Source organism: Rosa rugosa, chromosome 2 (genome assembly GCF_958449725.1).
Source record: "Rosa rugosa chromosome 2, drRosRugo1.1, whole genome shotgun sequence".
NCBI classification, from domain to species: Eukaryota; Viridiplantae; Streptophyta; class Magnoliopsida; order Rosales; family Rosaceae; genus Rosa; species Rosa rugosa.
Genome location: NC_084821.1, coordinates 71,589,860 through 71,605,173, shown reverse-complemented (window position 1 = coordinate 71,605,173; position 15,314 = coordinate 71,589,860). Strand labels below are relative to the sequence as shown.

General features: G+C 36.9%; 2 protein-coding genes across 3 annotated transcripts; both read left to right on the top strand.

Annotated features, from left to right (window-relative positions):
* The first annotated feature begins 2,355 nt into the window (after positions 1-2,355).
* Positions 2,356-5,262, top strand: LOC133728429 (uncharacterized). 2 transcript variants are annotated; one of them, XM_062155845.1, is made up of 5 exons: positions 2,356-2,575; positions 2,666-2,767; positions 3,213-3,421; positions 3,616-3,975; positions 4,901-5,262. In XM_062155845.1, the coding sequence occupies exons 1-4, from the start codon at positions 2,449-2,451 to the stop codon at positions 3,937-3,939; spliced, it is 762 nt and encodes a 253-aa protein (XP_062011829.1). In that variant the 5' UTR covers positions 2,356-2,448; the 3' UTR covers positions 3,940-3,975; positions 4,901-5,262. The 2 variants fall into 2 exon arrangements, with proteins under 2 accessions (XP_062011829.1, XP_062011828.1); XM_062155844.1 differs by having other exon boundaries at positions 3,204-3,421.
* Positions 5,263-5,797: 535 nt separating this feature from the next.
* LOC133734834 (protein GRIM REAPER-like) lies at positions 5,798-6,798 on the top strand. Its single transcript, XM_062162441.1, has one exon. The coding sequence runs from the start codon at positions 6,178-6,180 to the stop codon at positions 6,796-6,798; it is 621 nt and encodes a 206-aa protein (XP_062018425.1). The 5' UTR covers positions 5,798-6,177.
* Positions 6,799-15,314: the final 8,516 nt, after the last annotated feature.

Here is a 15,314-nt window from a genome sequence, read left to right as displayed (position 1 = left end):
GTGAAATATATATTGAAAGTTATGACATTGTGTGATGTATTGAGTTGTTCGTGATAAAGAGTAGTTGAGTAAAGTTCGATAGTTGAAATGTGTAGACAAATTATATGTTAGTGTCAAGTGTTCTCATCGTGTGTCGATGATGGTGCCAAGTATTCTCATCGTGTGTCGATGATTGTGGCAAGTGTTCTCATCGTGTGTCGATGAAAGTGCCCAGTATTTTCATCGTGTGTCGATGATTGTGGCAAGTGTTCTCATCGTGTGTCGATGAAAGTGCCAAGTATTTTCATCGTGTGTCGATGATTGTGGCAAGTGTTTTCATCGTGCGTCGATGATAGTGGCAGGTGTCTTCATCGTGTGTCGATGATTATGACACGTATTATCGTAAGATTGAACCTTGGCCAAGGTGACAGGTTACGATTCAGTTAGAGCTCTAGTCTGTCTGCCATCATACTGTTTGAGGGATAACCTCAAATTTTTATGTGTCTTTAAGTATGACATGCTGCGTGGAGGGGTTTTTATAACTATCATATACCCTTGAGTATATATTGGAAAGGGAAAGTTTAGTTGTTTGGATGGTCATGGTGAGATGTGAGTTGATTGATGTTTGAAGTGACGTTGTGCACTTCAATTTTTATACTAAGAATCACTTAAATTGATTTGTTCTTTAAAGTCGTGCAATTCCTTGTTTACTCATACGGGCTGTCAAAAGCTTACCGGGTTTGTGTTGTTGCAATTCCGGTACACTATTCAAATTGTGTAGCGGGTAATCCTACAGGTCAAGAGAATCAGGACGGAGATCGAGCTGCGTAGAGTAGCTGCAATTGTGTCAATCTGAATTGCTTTGTGAGCCGGTGAGGTGTATTATGCTCATTTAGAGCTTTACAATATTTCTTGTGAGAGTGAATTGTAATAATGAACTCGAGGTTTCGAGATTTGAAGTTTGTGTATCGTGTGGTGAGGTTGTTTTGAGAAAAAAATTCAGAACGTTTATTTGATTAAGTGGTTTAATTCATGTTTCGGATTTGAACTTATTATTCAAAATTCGGGGCGTGACATAGAGATATAGATGTTGAGATGAGTAAAGCCTGTTGGTGAAGATATTAGACTAGATGCTTCAACCTGGAGGTATAAGTGGCATGGAAGAACATGGACTCGGTTGAGCAGAAATGGAAGCAAACTTGGGTTGAGAGAACTTCTTGTTTGACCGCTGTTTATATCTGCACATTTTGACAATGTGTCCAGAAGTCCTGCAGATTTGACATTCTACATATGAGCTCAAAGCAATATTCTGAGGCTGAGAATTTCTATGATAACAGTTGTACGGACAATGTCCTCTTTTTCCACAAATTTGGCACACAATGGGATTGTTAGGAGATGAGTTGTTGCTTCTTGGTTTGTTGTTGTCATCCTCGTAGTCACAGCCTCTGTTTGAAAAGGTAGGAGAATTCATGTTGTCTTCAGTGTACCCTGCATCTGAATAGGTATTATTGGTTGACTGTGAGTGAAAACCTTGCTGAGGTGACATGCCATTATAGGAATCATTGTTGAGATAGAACCCTTGCTGCTGTGAATAGTTGTACTGAGGCCACCATTTTGAGTCATGCATCCTCCATTGAAATTTTCATTACTAGTCCCATTATTCATCCCATATCCAAAGTTAGGCATTGAAAGAGGTGCACCATTACTGATAGAAACTGAGGGAATGACTTGACAATTTGTAAATGCATTAGGCATGTTGAAAGCTGTACTTGGCATCACCTTGTTTTGTGATAATCCAAAGTGTGTAGTGAAGCTAGAAGATGAAGCATTGGAGTGATTTACAATAGAAGTGACAGGAGAGATTCCGGCCGGTAGATAGTTCCACGATGATTATTTCAAAATTTACAGAAACAGGTCTTTGGGAAGTAAATTGAGAGGTTCAAGATACTGGAACAGAACTTGCTAGATAGCGCAAACTTGGTATGCAAAGCCGTTCACACATTCCTTTAGAAAATAAAAAGCCATTCCACGTACATTGAAATTAAAATTCCGGGACAACGTACTGTGCAGCTGCAATTCGATATCTGAATTCTGTTTTTGATCATAATTCCGGAGCACGTTGATCGATCCCGGTCCAGGCAATCTCGACACCAGTGAGGTAGTGGGTGATAGCACAACAGTTACATGACATGAAAGCATAGGTCTTGCCCAGTAGCCATTAATATCCACGCCCATTGCACAAGAAAAAGTTTGGTAAAGGACAAGGCCGGCCCACCACGTGGCATTGCACTATTACAACCGACCATGGTAACATCATATACCCCGTCTTTTATGGATCTCACTAATCACTATATCTACGTTCTCTCAACGCCGAAACGAAAAACCTAAACCCAACTTGTCCAGTCTCGATCTGTAACTGAAGAACTTCTCAGAGAAAGAGACTGCTTTTACATACAAATCGAATCAGCTATGAGTATCTGGATGATCTGCAAAGAGGTGTACCATAAGGCTCCTGGTATGCTTTTTGTTTCAGGGTTCCTGAAGAAAATTATTCACCACTTTCTTGGACTGCTCCGAGTGTTTCGAGGAGAACAAGGTTTGTTTTCTGTTTTCTTATTTATTTAAGTTCTCGTCTGAATGCCAAGTAATAAGTTTTAACCTAAATCCAACTCTCTCTCTTTCACAGATACAGCCGCCAGCGCAAGTGGTCAGCACCAGAAGCAGGCTCAGCCGGCGAAGCTTCATGATCCTCGACCGGGAGAACTCGAGGAGATTCTCATCGCTACTGGTATGCTTTGATTTATTTTCCTTTTTTTTTTTTCTTCAGGATTTTGTTTTTCAATTGAATGAGAATGGTTGGAATTTTATTGGCTTCCCAAAAAATAAAAATTTGCTTTGCTTCTTTTTGTGAATATAATTTATTTTTATCAATGTTGTGTCTGTAGGTTTTCACTTTTCAATATTTGAAAATACTAAAAGACTGCGAGATTACTATCTTATATTAGTGTATTTCGACCACCAGATGTTTTCCTATAAAAATTAGTTTTCGAGAGTTTAATGTTGGTAGAGCATACAGCTTGTTCTCAGCTGTCCTTTCTTGGAGTAAATTTTTTTGGATCAATTTCTTCTTAGTCCCCATCTTGGTTTGTGCATCATGCATGTACGATGTTATGCTGTCACAGTAGTACTGAGTTTTTGGTTTTATCCTGATCAAACAATGGAAGTGCAAACAGGTAGCAAGGTAGAAGAACGAGACCCTTCTGATGACAGGCATTGTAGGATTTGCGATACAAGTGGTGATCATAGTACTGAAACGTGCCCCGAAAGATCCAAGGCATATGTAGTGCTTTGTGGGATTTGTGATGATGGCCCATGCCAAAATGAGGCTGACCACAAGGAAGAACATTACGAAGAACTCCTTTTTTGTTATATTTGTAACAAGGTTGGTGAGCACTGGACTGAAAATTGCCCTGACAACGATTGCGACTTTGATCGTCCCAATGGCTGGGACCTTGCAGAGAATAAACGCATAGATTTGTTCCCTCCGTTATAGGCCAAAAGTGCCAATATCATCCTCAAATATTTTTAAATTTACCATATTAGATAGATTGACCTAATTTCGAAAGGCTTTTACAGACCATCTATACACTGCATTGGATCATCAAGGAATCACAACTTTCAGGGATGATCCTGAACTTCACAAAGGGGCCGGAAGCTATTTCTCCAGCACTTTTTGCTGCAATTGAAGAATCAAGATTTGCTCTCATTGTTCTCTCACAAAATTATGCATCGTCAACATGGTGCTTGGATGAATTTGTAAGAATTCTTGAATGCATGAAAGCAAGAGAAACGGTGCTGTCAATTTTCTATGATGTTGATCCTTCTGATGTACGAAAGCAAACAGGGAGTTTTGGAGAAGCCTTTGCTAAAAGTGCGAAGGTGGAGATGTGCTTTAACTGAAGTGGCAACTTTCTCTGGGTGGAATTCAAAGGAATGGTATACATTTACTCTTTTCTTTTTTGTCTCTTTCCATTGCATTAATTTACGAATAATTAATTTTTGCGTGAAAAAAATTAGTTAGTATTATTTTGTTCTACTTCATGTGACTCGTGTTTGATTCTATGTCATAGTAGTTGATGAATGGAGAAAATAGAGGAGGAAAAAAAGAAGTAAAAAGAAATTAGAAGGCATGGGGTTGATGGTGTGCTGATGGTCTCAACAATATTTTTTTTAAAAAAAGGCTGGTTGGTACTTAGAGAACCCTTTCTGAAACCTAGTTTATTATTAGTGTGCGCGGCCTCCCTTTTGATGAGTCTTTTTTTTTTTTTCATGTTGTTTAATAAGGAGCACCAACTTAAGGCATGTTTACTTACTTGGAATGGGAGGGAATGATTACGGGGTAAATTTATTCTTGCGTTTACTAACACATAAAGGAATTGGAATGATTCCGGGTAAAAGTATTCCTGCGTTTACAAACACATGAAGGAATCGGAATGGGTGTAGGTCCCACCTCTTTATAAGGAATCGATTCCTGAATACTCAGGAATTTGATTCCGAAGGGGGGAGATGAGTTTAGGAATCAACTCCTCCGGAATCAACACCGATTCATTTCTTCTCTCATTCCAGTTGTCTCCGATTCATGATTATTTCCATTTCAAGTAAGTAAACGTGTCGTTTAGAGTCTATCCAAATTATAAAGAAACATGGGGGATAACTCAAGGATTCCTTTTTGATTGAAGGGTAAGAAAAAAAGTGGAATTTTGAGCTTACGATCTCTTTATCGGTAGTACTGAATTTATGTATGCCATGATCATTAGGGTTTGCTAGATCTGATTATTCTGGTTTTGCAATGTAGTTAATTGTGAAGATCTTTCTTTCCATTGTGTTCAATTATTGGTTTGCTTTTTTTTTTTTTTTTCAGATTTATTCTTCTGCCCTACGGGCCGGGCGGGATTAGGGCCGAATGGCTAAATGATGAGGCCTAAGTTGGTCTATCCTATGTATCACTGTGGCTCCTCCACGAATTCTTGTCTGGCCATTGTTATGTGTCAGCGGATGGGTATGTAATGGTCTTCTTAGCATGAGATATTATTATCAATAGAATTCCATTATTTAAAAAAAAAAAATAGCCGAAACCCTGTTTTGATTCAAGTCTCAAAGTTTTCGGCCCCAAGTTCAGGAGCTTGGTGCTTGGAATCTACCACGTTTTTCACACAGTGACTGACTCAAATGCATTGTCTCCAATTTGTGTTTCTATTTGATATAATTTATATATATGTCTTAATATGGCAATTAACTCCTTAAACTGCGACAAAATGCATGCTTAGTTGACTTGCCACCATACTCTATTAAGATGCAAGTTCAGTTCTTGAGTAAGATTGCCTCATATAGTCATATATGGAATTTAATTCGTATAATTCATCGAAAACCAGTACGACGTACATGGTAAAAAAAAAAAAAATGAAAGAATCATTGAGAGGAAAAATTAACAAATTTGTTGTAACCGAGCCTGCATTTGGTCAGCTACTGATTCAAACTAAAATGAGTGTAACCATATATGCATATATACTTTCGGTCGATTATTTTCTGAACTCAAAACTTAATCAATCAGAAGATCCCAGATTTCATTCCATGAAAATTGAGAAATCTGGGATTTAGTTGATTTTATTCTCATCTTGGATACTACCCTTTAATAATTGATACAGATTGTTATTGTAAAGTGTATTTATCTGTGGCTTTCTCTTCGACATGCAGGCGGCTTTGAGTTTCATCATTGGGATACATCAATTTAAAATAGTGCACACGTTGATATTATTAATGTGAAAATGAAGAAAAGGGTAATAGTGTGTGCATTTTTTATACATTTATATGAATCTTCCCAGACTTAATGATGGGGACACAGAGAGAATCACTAGTAGGCTAGGTCGACTTTCCTTTGTGTCCAATCAAGTGATTTCGCTTCTTAGAAGATCAATGATTTTCAGTAATTTGTAAGCAGTCTGATGAATTAGACCACCACACAGATAAAGCATAACTTGTATATCAAGTTTCTTGTTGTCAACTCACCCAAACTGTTTCTATAAAACCCCATCTCCCATTCAACTTCGGTACTAACCCTAGCTACAAGCTCCTCTCTCTCTCTCTCTCTCTCTCTACAGCATCAATTGTACCATTTCTAACTTAACTGCAGCAACAGCCATGAAGTTGCTCCACATCTTTGCACTCCTAGCAACAATGGCTGTTGTTTCAGCTGCATTTGATCTGGAAGATTACAATGAAGAACCGGAAGTGCAGAGTAATGAATCAACGGTGCCTGAATCTGAAATGCAAGAAGCGACTACTTCTTTGAGAGGAGTGAGCCGCTTTCTGACTTCCCAGCAGAACCTGTTGGGAAACTTGACCTGCAACAAGTTTCCTAGGGTTTGTCGTCTGAAGAAGAGCCCAGGGCCCGACTGCTGCAAGAAGAAGTGTGTCAATGTGAAGACGGATAAATTGAACTGCGGGTTCTGCGGGCGCAAGTGCAAGCAAACTGAGATTTGTTGCAAGGGGAAGTGCGTCAATGTGAAGACGGATAAATTGAACTGCGGGGTCTGCGGTTACAAATGCAAGTACCCTGAGATTTGTTGCAAGGGAAAGTGCGTCAATGTGAAGACGGATAAATTGAACTGCGGGATCTGCGGTTACAAGTGCAAGTACCCTGAGATTTGCTGCAAGGGGAAGTGCGTCAATCCAACTTGTGACAAAAAGAATTGCGGTGGATGCAACAAGAAGTGCAAGAGAGGGGAGTTATGTGTTTATGGGATGTGCAATTATGCATGAGTTCTCACTACAATGCTCCAAGTTAATTTGAATGACACCATATATACATGATTGTGATTTTACACCTAAACAAAGGAAAAGATCAAAACTATACTTGTAATAAACTAAAGCATTGATTTATCGGAAATCTATTGTTTCAAGCCGCGTAATAGTACTTTCCTGTCTCATTTCTTCCTGTAATGTTCAGTACTGCTCCATATATTTGATTGTTTATTTGCTTAAAATTTGAATTCTATATTTTGCTTTTATGTATATATTACAATTTTTTAGATTCATCCTAACTGTATGCATTACTTTAAGAGTGTTAAAAATTTCACTGTTACCCTTAGATTAATTTTTAATACCGGACTATAAGTACAATCTTAGTTTGTAAGATCGGGAGTGTATCAATGATACTGGATCTAGTTTCCACATATAGTAAATCATACAATACAATCGTATACATGCAACCGAAAAATACGTCTTGCATTATTTACAACATACAATATTTTGAACCTCTCAATACATATTATTTTTATCCTTCCCAGAGATATTCCAAGAACATGGGAATGGTCCATAAAAAATATATGTATTTGTCTCTCATGCCTCAGTACTGCTCCTTATGTCAAACAAGTGTCGCAATTTTCTAGGGTAAATACACTGATACTTGTTCAGTTGTTCGACAATCTAGTAGGTAAAAAGTGCATTATTCCCTTAATACATATGGCTATGGCATATCAGGGTCGTATAGATGCTGCAATCATAATATGAGGAATGTGCTTTAGGGATAGGAAAGGTACACAGTATCTCCAGTTGTTGCTTCTTTACTCAGCACGCACGTACTCACTTCCTCTAATATATTCAAGTTACCCTTAGTGACTTTTTTAGTTCGATCCCTTTCTACAATTATAAAGAAAACGTGTATTAATCAGAAATGTGCATATACATGAATCACCTTGTTTTACGGAGTCCAAAGCTCACCTAGTCACCTTTACTTTCAAAAAGAGGGTAGTCTTATACTTTTATCCACCCCCAATCGAAACTTCAACTCTCTAGCTGTTACCATTTGTTACAGCACAATTCCTCATTAGCAAGTTAACGTAGCCCTCAGATTTGAAAGATGAAAATGATTCATTATTACGAAGCTTGCCTAAGTGACATAACACTTTTACTGAGATATAAAGCATTAGTTGGCGGAAGAGAGGTTTTTCGAATTCAAATTAGTTTGGTTGTGTAAATGTAAACATTACTTAACCACACAACTATAAACTCTCACCGTGTAAGAGGTAATATGCATTTAGCAAATTGCCTGTTGAGCTAGATGAATATATCGCGAAAATGTACGTAAAGACACGGTGGCTAATAGCACCGAAACAGTAGTAAATGGAACTAACATGGTGAGTGAAGCTGCGAGTGTTGGGAAGAGATGCGTGAACACCTAGAGGTAAATGAAAGCAAAGATGAAAAAGTAAATGAAGAAAGAGAGTAACCCAAAGTTGACGAAATTGAGGAAGAAGCTGTCCCAACTTTTCTTTGTGTCCAATCAAGTGATTTTGCTTCTTGTAAGATCAAACATGAGTAATTTGTAAGTAGTTTAATGAATTTAGACCACCACACAGATAGAGCAAAACTTGTACATCAAGTTTCCTATTGTCAACTCTCCCATAACTCTTCCTATAAGACCCCATGTCCTATTCAACCTTAATATGTACTAACCCCAACTATAAGCTCCTGTTTACCTGAAACACACTACCATTTCTCTCATTACAGCCATGCATGATGAAGTTGATTAACATCTCCTTTGCAGTACTCCTTGCAACAATGGCAATTGGTTCAGCTGATCTAGATGGTTACAACAACGAAGAAATGGAGATGCAAAATACCAAATCAACAATGTATGACATGCAAGAAGCAACTACATCTTTGGGAGGAGTCAGCCCGCTTCCTGGCTCAGCAGAACTTGTTGGCGAACATGACTTGCGGACAAGTTTCCTAGGGTTTGTCGTCTGAAGAAGAGCCCGGGGCCTGACTGCTGCAAGAAGAAATGTGTCAAAGTGAAAACGACGGATCGACTCAACTGTGGGATGTGCAGATACTAGGGCTGCCACTTGGTTTGGTAATTACCAAACTGACCGAATACCAACCGATGTTTTAGGTTTGGTAAACCGACTTTTTGGTAACCGAGACCGATAAAACCGAAATCGAAAATTACCAAAAAAGTTGGTTTGATTTTGGTAAATACCGAATCTACCGATTATCTAAATATTAGATTTATATACTACAGTTTTCAATACACATACATGTATATTAAGAAATAAACATAAAAACTTTTATAATAGTATGAATATTACTACATATACTACATTAATAGTACATGTATTTTAAGTAACCTAGTCAAAGATGGTTAAATAACCTAGTTTTAGTGAAAATTGCTAAAACTTGATGTCATATATACAAAAGAAAGCTATAATTAGTAGATGAATACAACGTTTATGACTATAAAATTTAAAAACCTAGTTTTGTTCATTCTAATTTATATTATAAAGAATTAGTTGTTATAAAGTTGGTAATACCGAAAACCGAAATACTGAATTTGGTAGATATAATTAAAAACCGAAAATTTTGGTTGGTAATTGGTAGCTCAGTTTTGAAACCGAAAGCTTTGGTTTTGAAGTTGGTAATACCTATAACCGATTCAAACCGATCGAGTGACAGCCTTAGCAGATACAAATGCAAGTACACCGAGATTTGTTGCCGGGGGAAGTGTGTAAATGCATCGTTTAACAAAAGGAATTGTGGCGGATGCAACCAGAAGTGCAAGAGAGGGGAGTTCTGTGTTTATGGGATGTGCAATTATGCATGAATCATGATTTGAAGTTTATATCAAATCATGAATACTATATATACAAAAATTTTATCCTATACTTAAAAGACAAAAAGAAAAAAAAAAGAAAAAAAAAAAAAGAGAGATCCATACTTGTTATCAACTAATTTATTGTGTAAATTAACACCGGGAATAAATGGTACTTAACTAGTTAACTTTAAGCCTGATATACCTTCCTGTCTAATATATGTTTTCATGTAATGCTGATCATAAGTGCTCCAAATTAGCTATTCTCTATCGATCTATCTCATTTGTGCTTTGTCAAGAATTTGAGAATTTCCCGACGAGAGATTCTTACGTAGGGCAAACGTACCACGTATTTACTAAGGCTGACCAATCAATGCACATGCAAGAGGGTATTTTGGGTATTCGCTTTAATAAAATAAAGATAGTTTCGGAATATACTTAAATTTTCTAGGTTTTAATTTGGCAGCCTCACCGACAACAACTACGTTTGCCCTATGTAAGAATTTCTCTTTTCCGGCAACAACTTGTACCATACATATATATATATTTGTTTTGACGGTGAGCTGTGACATATTGGTAAGTTATAATTTCAATATTGTAAAGATTATAGGTTCGATTCTCACTGAAATATGCAAGGGTAGGGTCGGCTAAGGATTTAAATAAATAAATAAATATATATATATATATATATATATATATATATATATATATATATATATATATATATGTTTTTTTTTTCTCTTATCTCAAAACTGTTCCTCATGTCAACCAAAAAGGTCGCAATTTTCCAAGACAGGTATATTTTCTGCAATCATACTACTAGCTATGAGGAACATTTTCATGTGCTTAGGGAATAGCAGTATCAAGTTGTTGCTTCTTTACTCAACACGCAGTCACTTGCCCTCGATCATAAACTGAAGTTACCATACTCTGAGTTTTCAGTTTCCTTTCTACAATTATATATATATGTTTTTTTTTTCTCTTATCTCAAAACTGTTCCTCATGTCAACCAAAAAGGTCGCAATTTTCCAAGACAGGTATATTTTCTGCAATCATATATACTACTAGCTATGAGGAACATTTTCATGTGCTTAGGGAATAGCAGTATCAAGTTGTTGCTTCTTTACTCAACACGCAGTCACTTGCCCTCGATCATAAACTGAAGTTACCATACTCTGAGTTTTCAGTTTCCTTTCTACAATTAATCAAAAGAAAAAGTATATCAATCCACCGTTGAGAAATAAATCAACTTATATATCTATATATATATAATGTCAAAACATACTTTTCCGTTTAATACGCAAATAGAAAATCTCCGGCTGCAATAATTTTGGACTTTTGGTCAATATGTATATGTCTGATTCTCTGTTTCCCCATTTTCCAGTTCACCGTGTACAATTTCGAATTTTGGAATTAGTTGGAAACATAACTACCATTATGTACCATATTGATAGAGACCTCCATTATAAGCTCGCAATTAAAACACGTATATTTAAACTATGAGATGGCACCTCATCGATCTAGCTAGCCGGCTAGGGTTTAGTTCTATAAATAGCACTACTTCTCTTTGCTTTTTTCCCATATGAAAATCATTCACATAGTTTCCAACTCTCTAGCTTTTTTTCAGTTTCCACAAAATATCTAGCCTTTTGTCCCTGTTTTTGGAGTGATTAACACAATATTTGTACATATTGCATAGTAATGGAAATGATAGTATCCAAAATTGTGTTCACCCTAATCTTCGTGTTGTTGGGTATAGCCATTGCCCATTCAGCAACACCAACTGTCGAAGAGGAGCCCCAACTCAACCTTAACGAGCTTTCATCCGCAATGGCATCTCTGCGAGGGATTGGTGGCCGGTTCCTTGCGGAGCAAGTACGAGCCGCACCGACCACATGTGACAAGAATCCGACAGTCTGTAAGAGCAAGGGCAGTGCAGGGCCTAACTGCTGCAGCAAAAATTGCGTCAATGTAACGACGGATACAAACAATTGCGGGCGGTGTGGAGTGAAGTGTAAGTACTCGGAACTCTGCTGCAACGGTGTTTGTGTGAACCCGTCTGTCAATGGCAAACATTGTGGCAAGTGCGGCAACAAGTGTGGAAAAGGAAGCTCATGCTTGTATGGCCTGTGCAGCTATGCTAATTAGTTAACGCTAGCTTAGCTTAATGATCGAATTGGATTAGATCAAGTGTGATGGTTTATTGATTAATTATGGATTCATAAAAAATGAAACATTGTTTTAATTAGCTAGGGTTACAGAACAGAAGGGTGTGAGATTACATGTACTTACGAATAAGGCCAAGTGGCCACACTCCGGTGGATATTTGCCATTGTATTGTATTCACGATGAATAATTGAATATATATATTGTATTTTCTATAATTCAGTTGCAAAAATATAAATATGTAATTCGATCTTGTTTGACGTCCATATCTTCGATCAGATAGTAAGGCTCTGAGTTTGAACCTCGAAAAAAAAAACAGTAGTGTTGGCCGAACTACTACTAACTTTGCAATTGTGAAAAAAGGAAGGGCATACAAAACTGAAAGATGATTTATACTAATCTTGAGTCCTTTTTATTCAAATAATTTTGAGTATTGTGCCTAAACAGTTCATTCAAATTAACCTGCTCCCTACATCGTCTGTTTCCGAGGAACTAATATCGCCTAATCCCTTATTTGTTAAAAAAAAAAAAAAAAAAAAAACCTGCCAAAAAGAGTATATTTCAAATTCTCATGCATATACTAGATATTGGATAATCCCAAATATTTTAGTTGATCAGCGCTGTCATAGAGCAATGTTAGAGAAATCAAACATGCATCTGGATTTTTCTCGATTTAGTTGAAATATGTTAGTGTGTCCTGGATTTTTCTAGTATGTTCTTCAACACATTGGCCATCTAATTTGGTTTTTGTTAAGGGTAAAAAGGGAAAGTTACTCATATTAAGAAAATGTAGAAGTAGAAAAACAAGTCTGATGTATTGTGTGCAAGTTGTATTCTCTCTGCATCAATATACGAAGCTCTCTCTCTTTTCTGGTTTTTTCATCATCTTCTTCAATCTTCCTTACAATTCTATCATGGTATCAGGAGCTCAGGTCGATCAGTGACCTAGTTCTCTCAAGGATTGAAGAGTTTTCTAGCTTAGTTCTTCAGCATTCTTCTTCGTCAATTTGCAGTGTTCAAGCCAATTGGGTTCAGATAAGTGAAATCTTCATCAAGTTGATTCAGGTTCAGATTGTTGAAATTCAAGGTTGTTTTCCTTCATCGAGGCTTTGGATTTATATGAATTGTGTTCGTAATCAATTTTTGAAGCTCAAAGTATTTGCATCAGTGACAAGTTAAATTCTTGATCTATTTACAAACCCTATAAATTTGGGGACTTTAGTGCAGAGCTTCTTTCTGTCATGATTTGGGGTTTCTCAAATTGTTTGTTGATCTAAGTATGATGTCTATGCTTGATTGATTGTTGACAAAGAAATTTGAAAGAAGTAAATTGGTTAAGTACTGTAGTCAAGAAAATTGATGAAATGGTGGTCTGGATTTGCTGGTAAAGCATATGTTCTGCTAAAGTTTTGTGAAGCCTTGTTCTCTGAATAGTGACTTCTTGGACAAATAATTGCAGCATAGTTGAAATTTTGACTACATTTGAACAGAAGCATATGTTCTATTTGAAATGGTTATTTTCCAAAATTGAAAGTTGGTAAAGAATAGTTGTTGTTGTTGCTGGGAGAAGCTAGACTATATATGCAGAATTAGTATTTGGGTGATTTCTGCAATTGTATTGGATAAGCAAAAGTCTCTGCTACAGTTGGGTGTAGAAAATTTGGATGAGTCTGCATTTGGTTTCTTGTGAAGAAGAATTTGGTACTACAAGGATCATGAATAGCAATCAGTTGGACAGTTATCTCATTTCCAACTTCTCGAATATTATCACTTTTCAGCTAGATGACACTAATTACGTAACTTGGCGATTTATGCTCGAGTCAATGTTGGTAGGGTGTGATCTAATGGGATATATTGATGGGTCTATCCCTTGTCCTTCACAAGAGGCTGGAATTACCCATGAGCTTACACAAGAGTATAAGGACTGGAGGAAGCATGACTCTGCTGTAATGGCTCTACTAGCTGGTACTTTGTCATCTTCAGCTCTTTCATTCATTGTTGGGAGTAAAACCTCAAAAGAAGTTTGGTATTCCCTTGAAGATAGATATGCTAAACTTTCAAAGTTCAAAGCTTTTGAGTTAAAGACCTCCATGCAGAAAATCCGGAAAGGTAATGATAGTATTGACAAGTATATGGAACGCTTTAAAACTATCCGGGACCAACTCTTTGTAGCTGGAATTCTTATTCACGATGATGAAATAGTGAGTTTGATCTTGAATGGGCTCCCTGCTGAATATGCAACTATCAGATTGATCATTCGTACTAAGGAATCATCTACATCTTAATTTACCAAAACTTCGTACACTACTCTTAGATGTTGAAGCTGATCTTGATCGAGAACATAAGATTATTGCCTCTGCTCCAATTACTTCAACAGCTGCAAGAAACCAAGACTCTCTTGATCAAGAACAAAAGATCATTGCCTCTGCTCCAATGACTCCTACAGCTACAAGAAACCAAGGTTGTCAGCTTTCTAAATCCCATCATGTCAGTGCACATACTCAAGGATTGTACAACATGGTTCTCACAAGATATTTTCATCCAAGGAATCAAGGTAAAGGTGGTGGCAGGTACTATCATAACTTTTCTCATGGACCATATCGAAATTATAATTGCTATGCATATAGGAAGTTAGATGTCGGTTCTGTGCATTCTAGAGGATTTAGTAATCATTGTGGAAACTCAAATTGCTACAACACTAGTGGTATTTTCAACAATCTTGGCTCTGTGAAGTCCAAAGACTTGAGGAATTCAAATGGTTGTCATGTCTATGATTTTTCTGGTGGAGTTCGTCATCAGAGTGTTACTTTCCCTAGTGATAATTGTCAAATATGCTCACAATTTGGCCATATTGCTAAAAGTTGCCCCCAAAGATCTGCTCCTAGGCAAGTTGTTGCTATTGGTTCTTCTTTACAATGTCAGATTTGCTTCAAGAGGGGCCACAGTGCTGCAGAATGTTTTCATAGGCATCACTATGATTTTCAATTACCATCTTCTTCAGAACTTCAAGCTAAGGCTGCTTTCTTTTCCTCTCAACCAAGTATATGTCTACGTTGGCCACATGACAATGCTTCTCAGTTACTACCACTCATTCCTCCTGGCTGTTGAAGCAAGAATCTTCACTTCTATTATAATCACAACATTTTATTACTGTTGCAATCTGATGTTAGTTTCCTACCATCAGCTTGAGGGGGGATGTTAAGGGTAAAAAGGGAAAGTTACTCATATTAAGAAAATGTAGAAGTAGAAAAACAAATCTGATGTATTGTGTGCAAGTTGTATTCTCTCTGCATCAATATACGAAGCTCTCTCTCTTTTCTGGTTTTTTCATCATCTTCTTCAATCTTCCTTACAATTCTATCAATTTTAAAATCCATACATAACTAATTCTCAAATCTCTATTGTACTATTATAAATTCATTCCAACAACCATATTGAACATAGTCTAAAGAGTCTTTACTAAAGTACTTTTAAATTCTATTAGAATAAGGCTTACGTATTTTAGGAACCAAATAACAAT

Coding starts and splice junctions, on each gene's coding strand:
- LOC133728429 (XM_062155844.1), top strand. CDS start 2,449: ATGAGTATCTGGATGATCTGCAAAGAGGTGTACCATAAGGCTCCTGGT. Junction 2,768..3,203: donor GGAGATTCTCATCGCTACTG/GTATGCTTTGAT, acceptor AAACAATGGAAG/TGCAAACAGGTAGCAAGGTA. Junction 3,422..3,615: donor TTTGTTATATTTGTAACAAG/GTTGGTGAGCAC, acceptor AGGCTTTTACAG/ACCATCTATACACTGCATTG.
- LOC133734834 (XM_062162441.1), top strand. CDS start 6,178: ATGAAGTTGCTCCACATCTTTGCACTCCTAGCAACAATGGCTGTTGTT.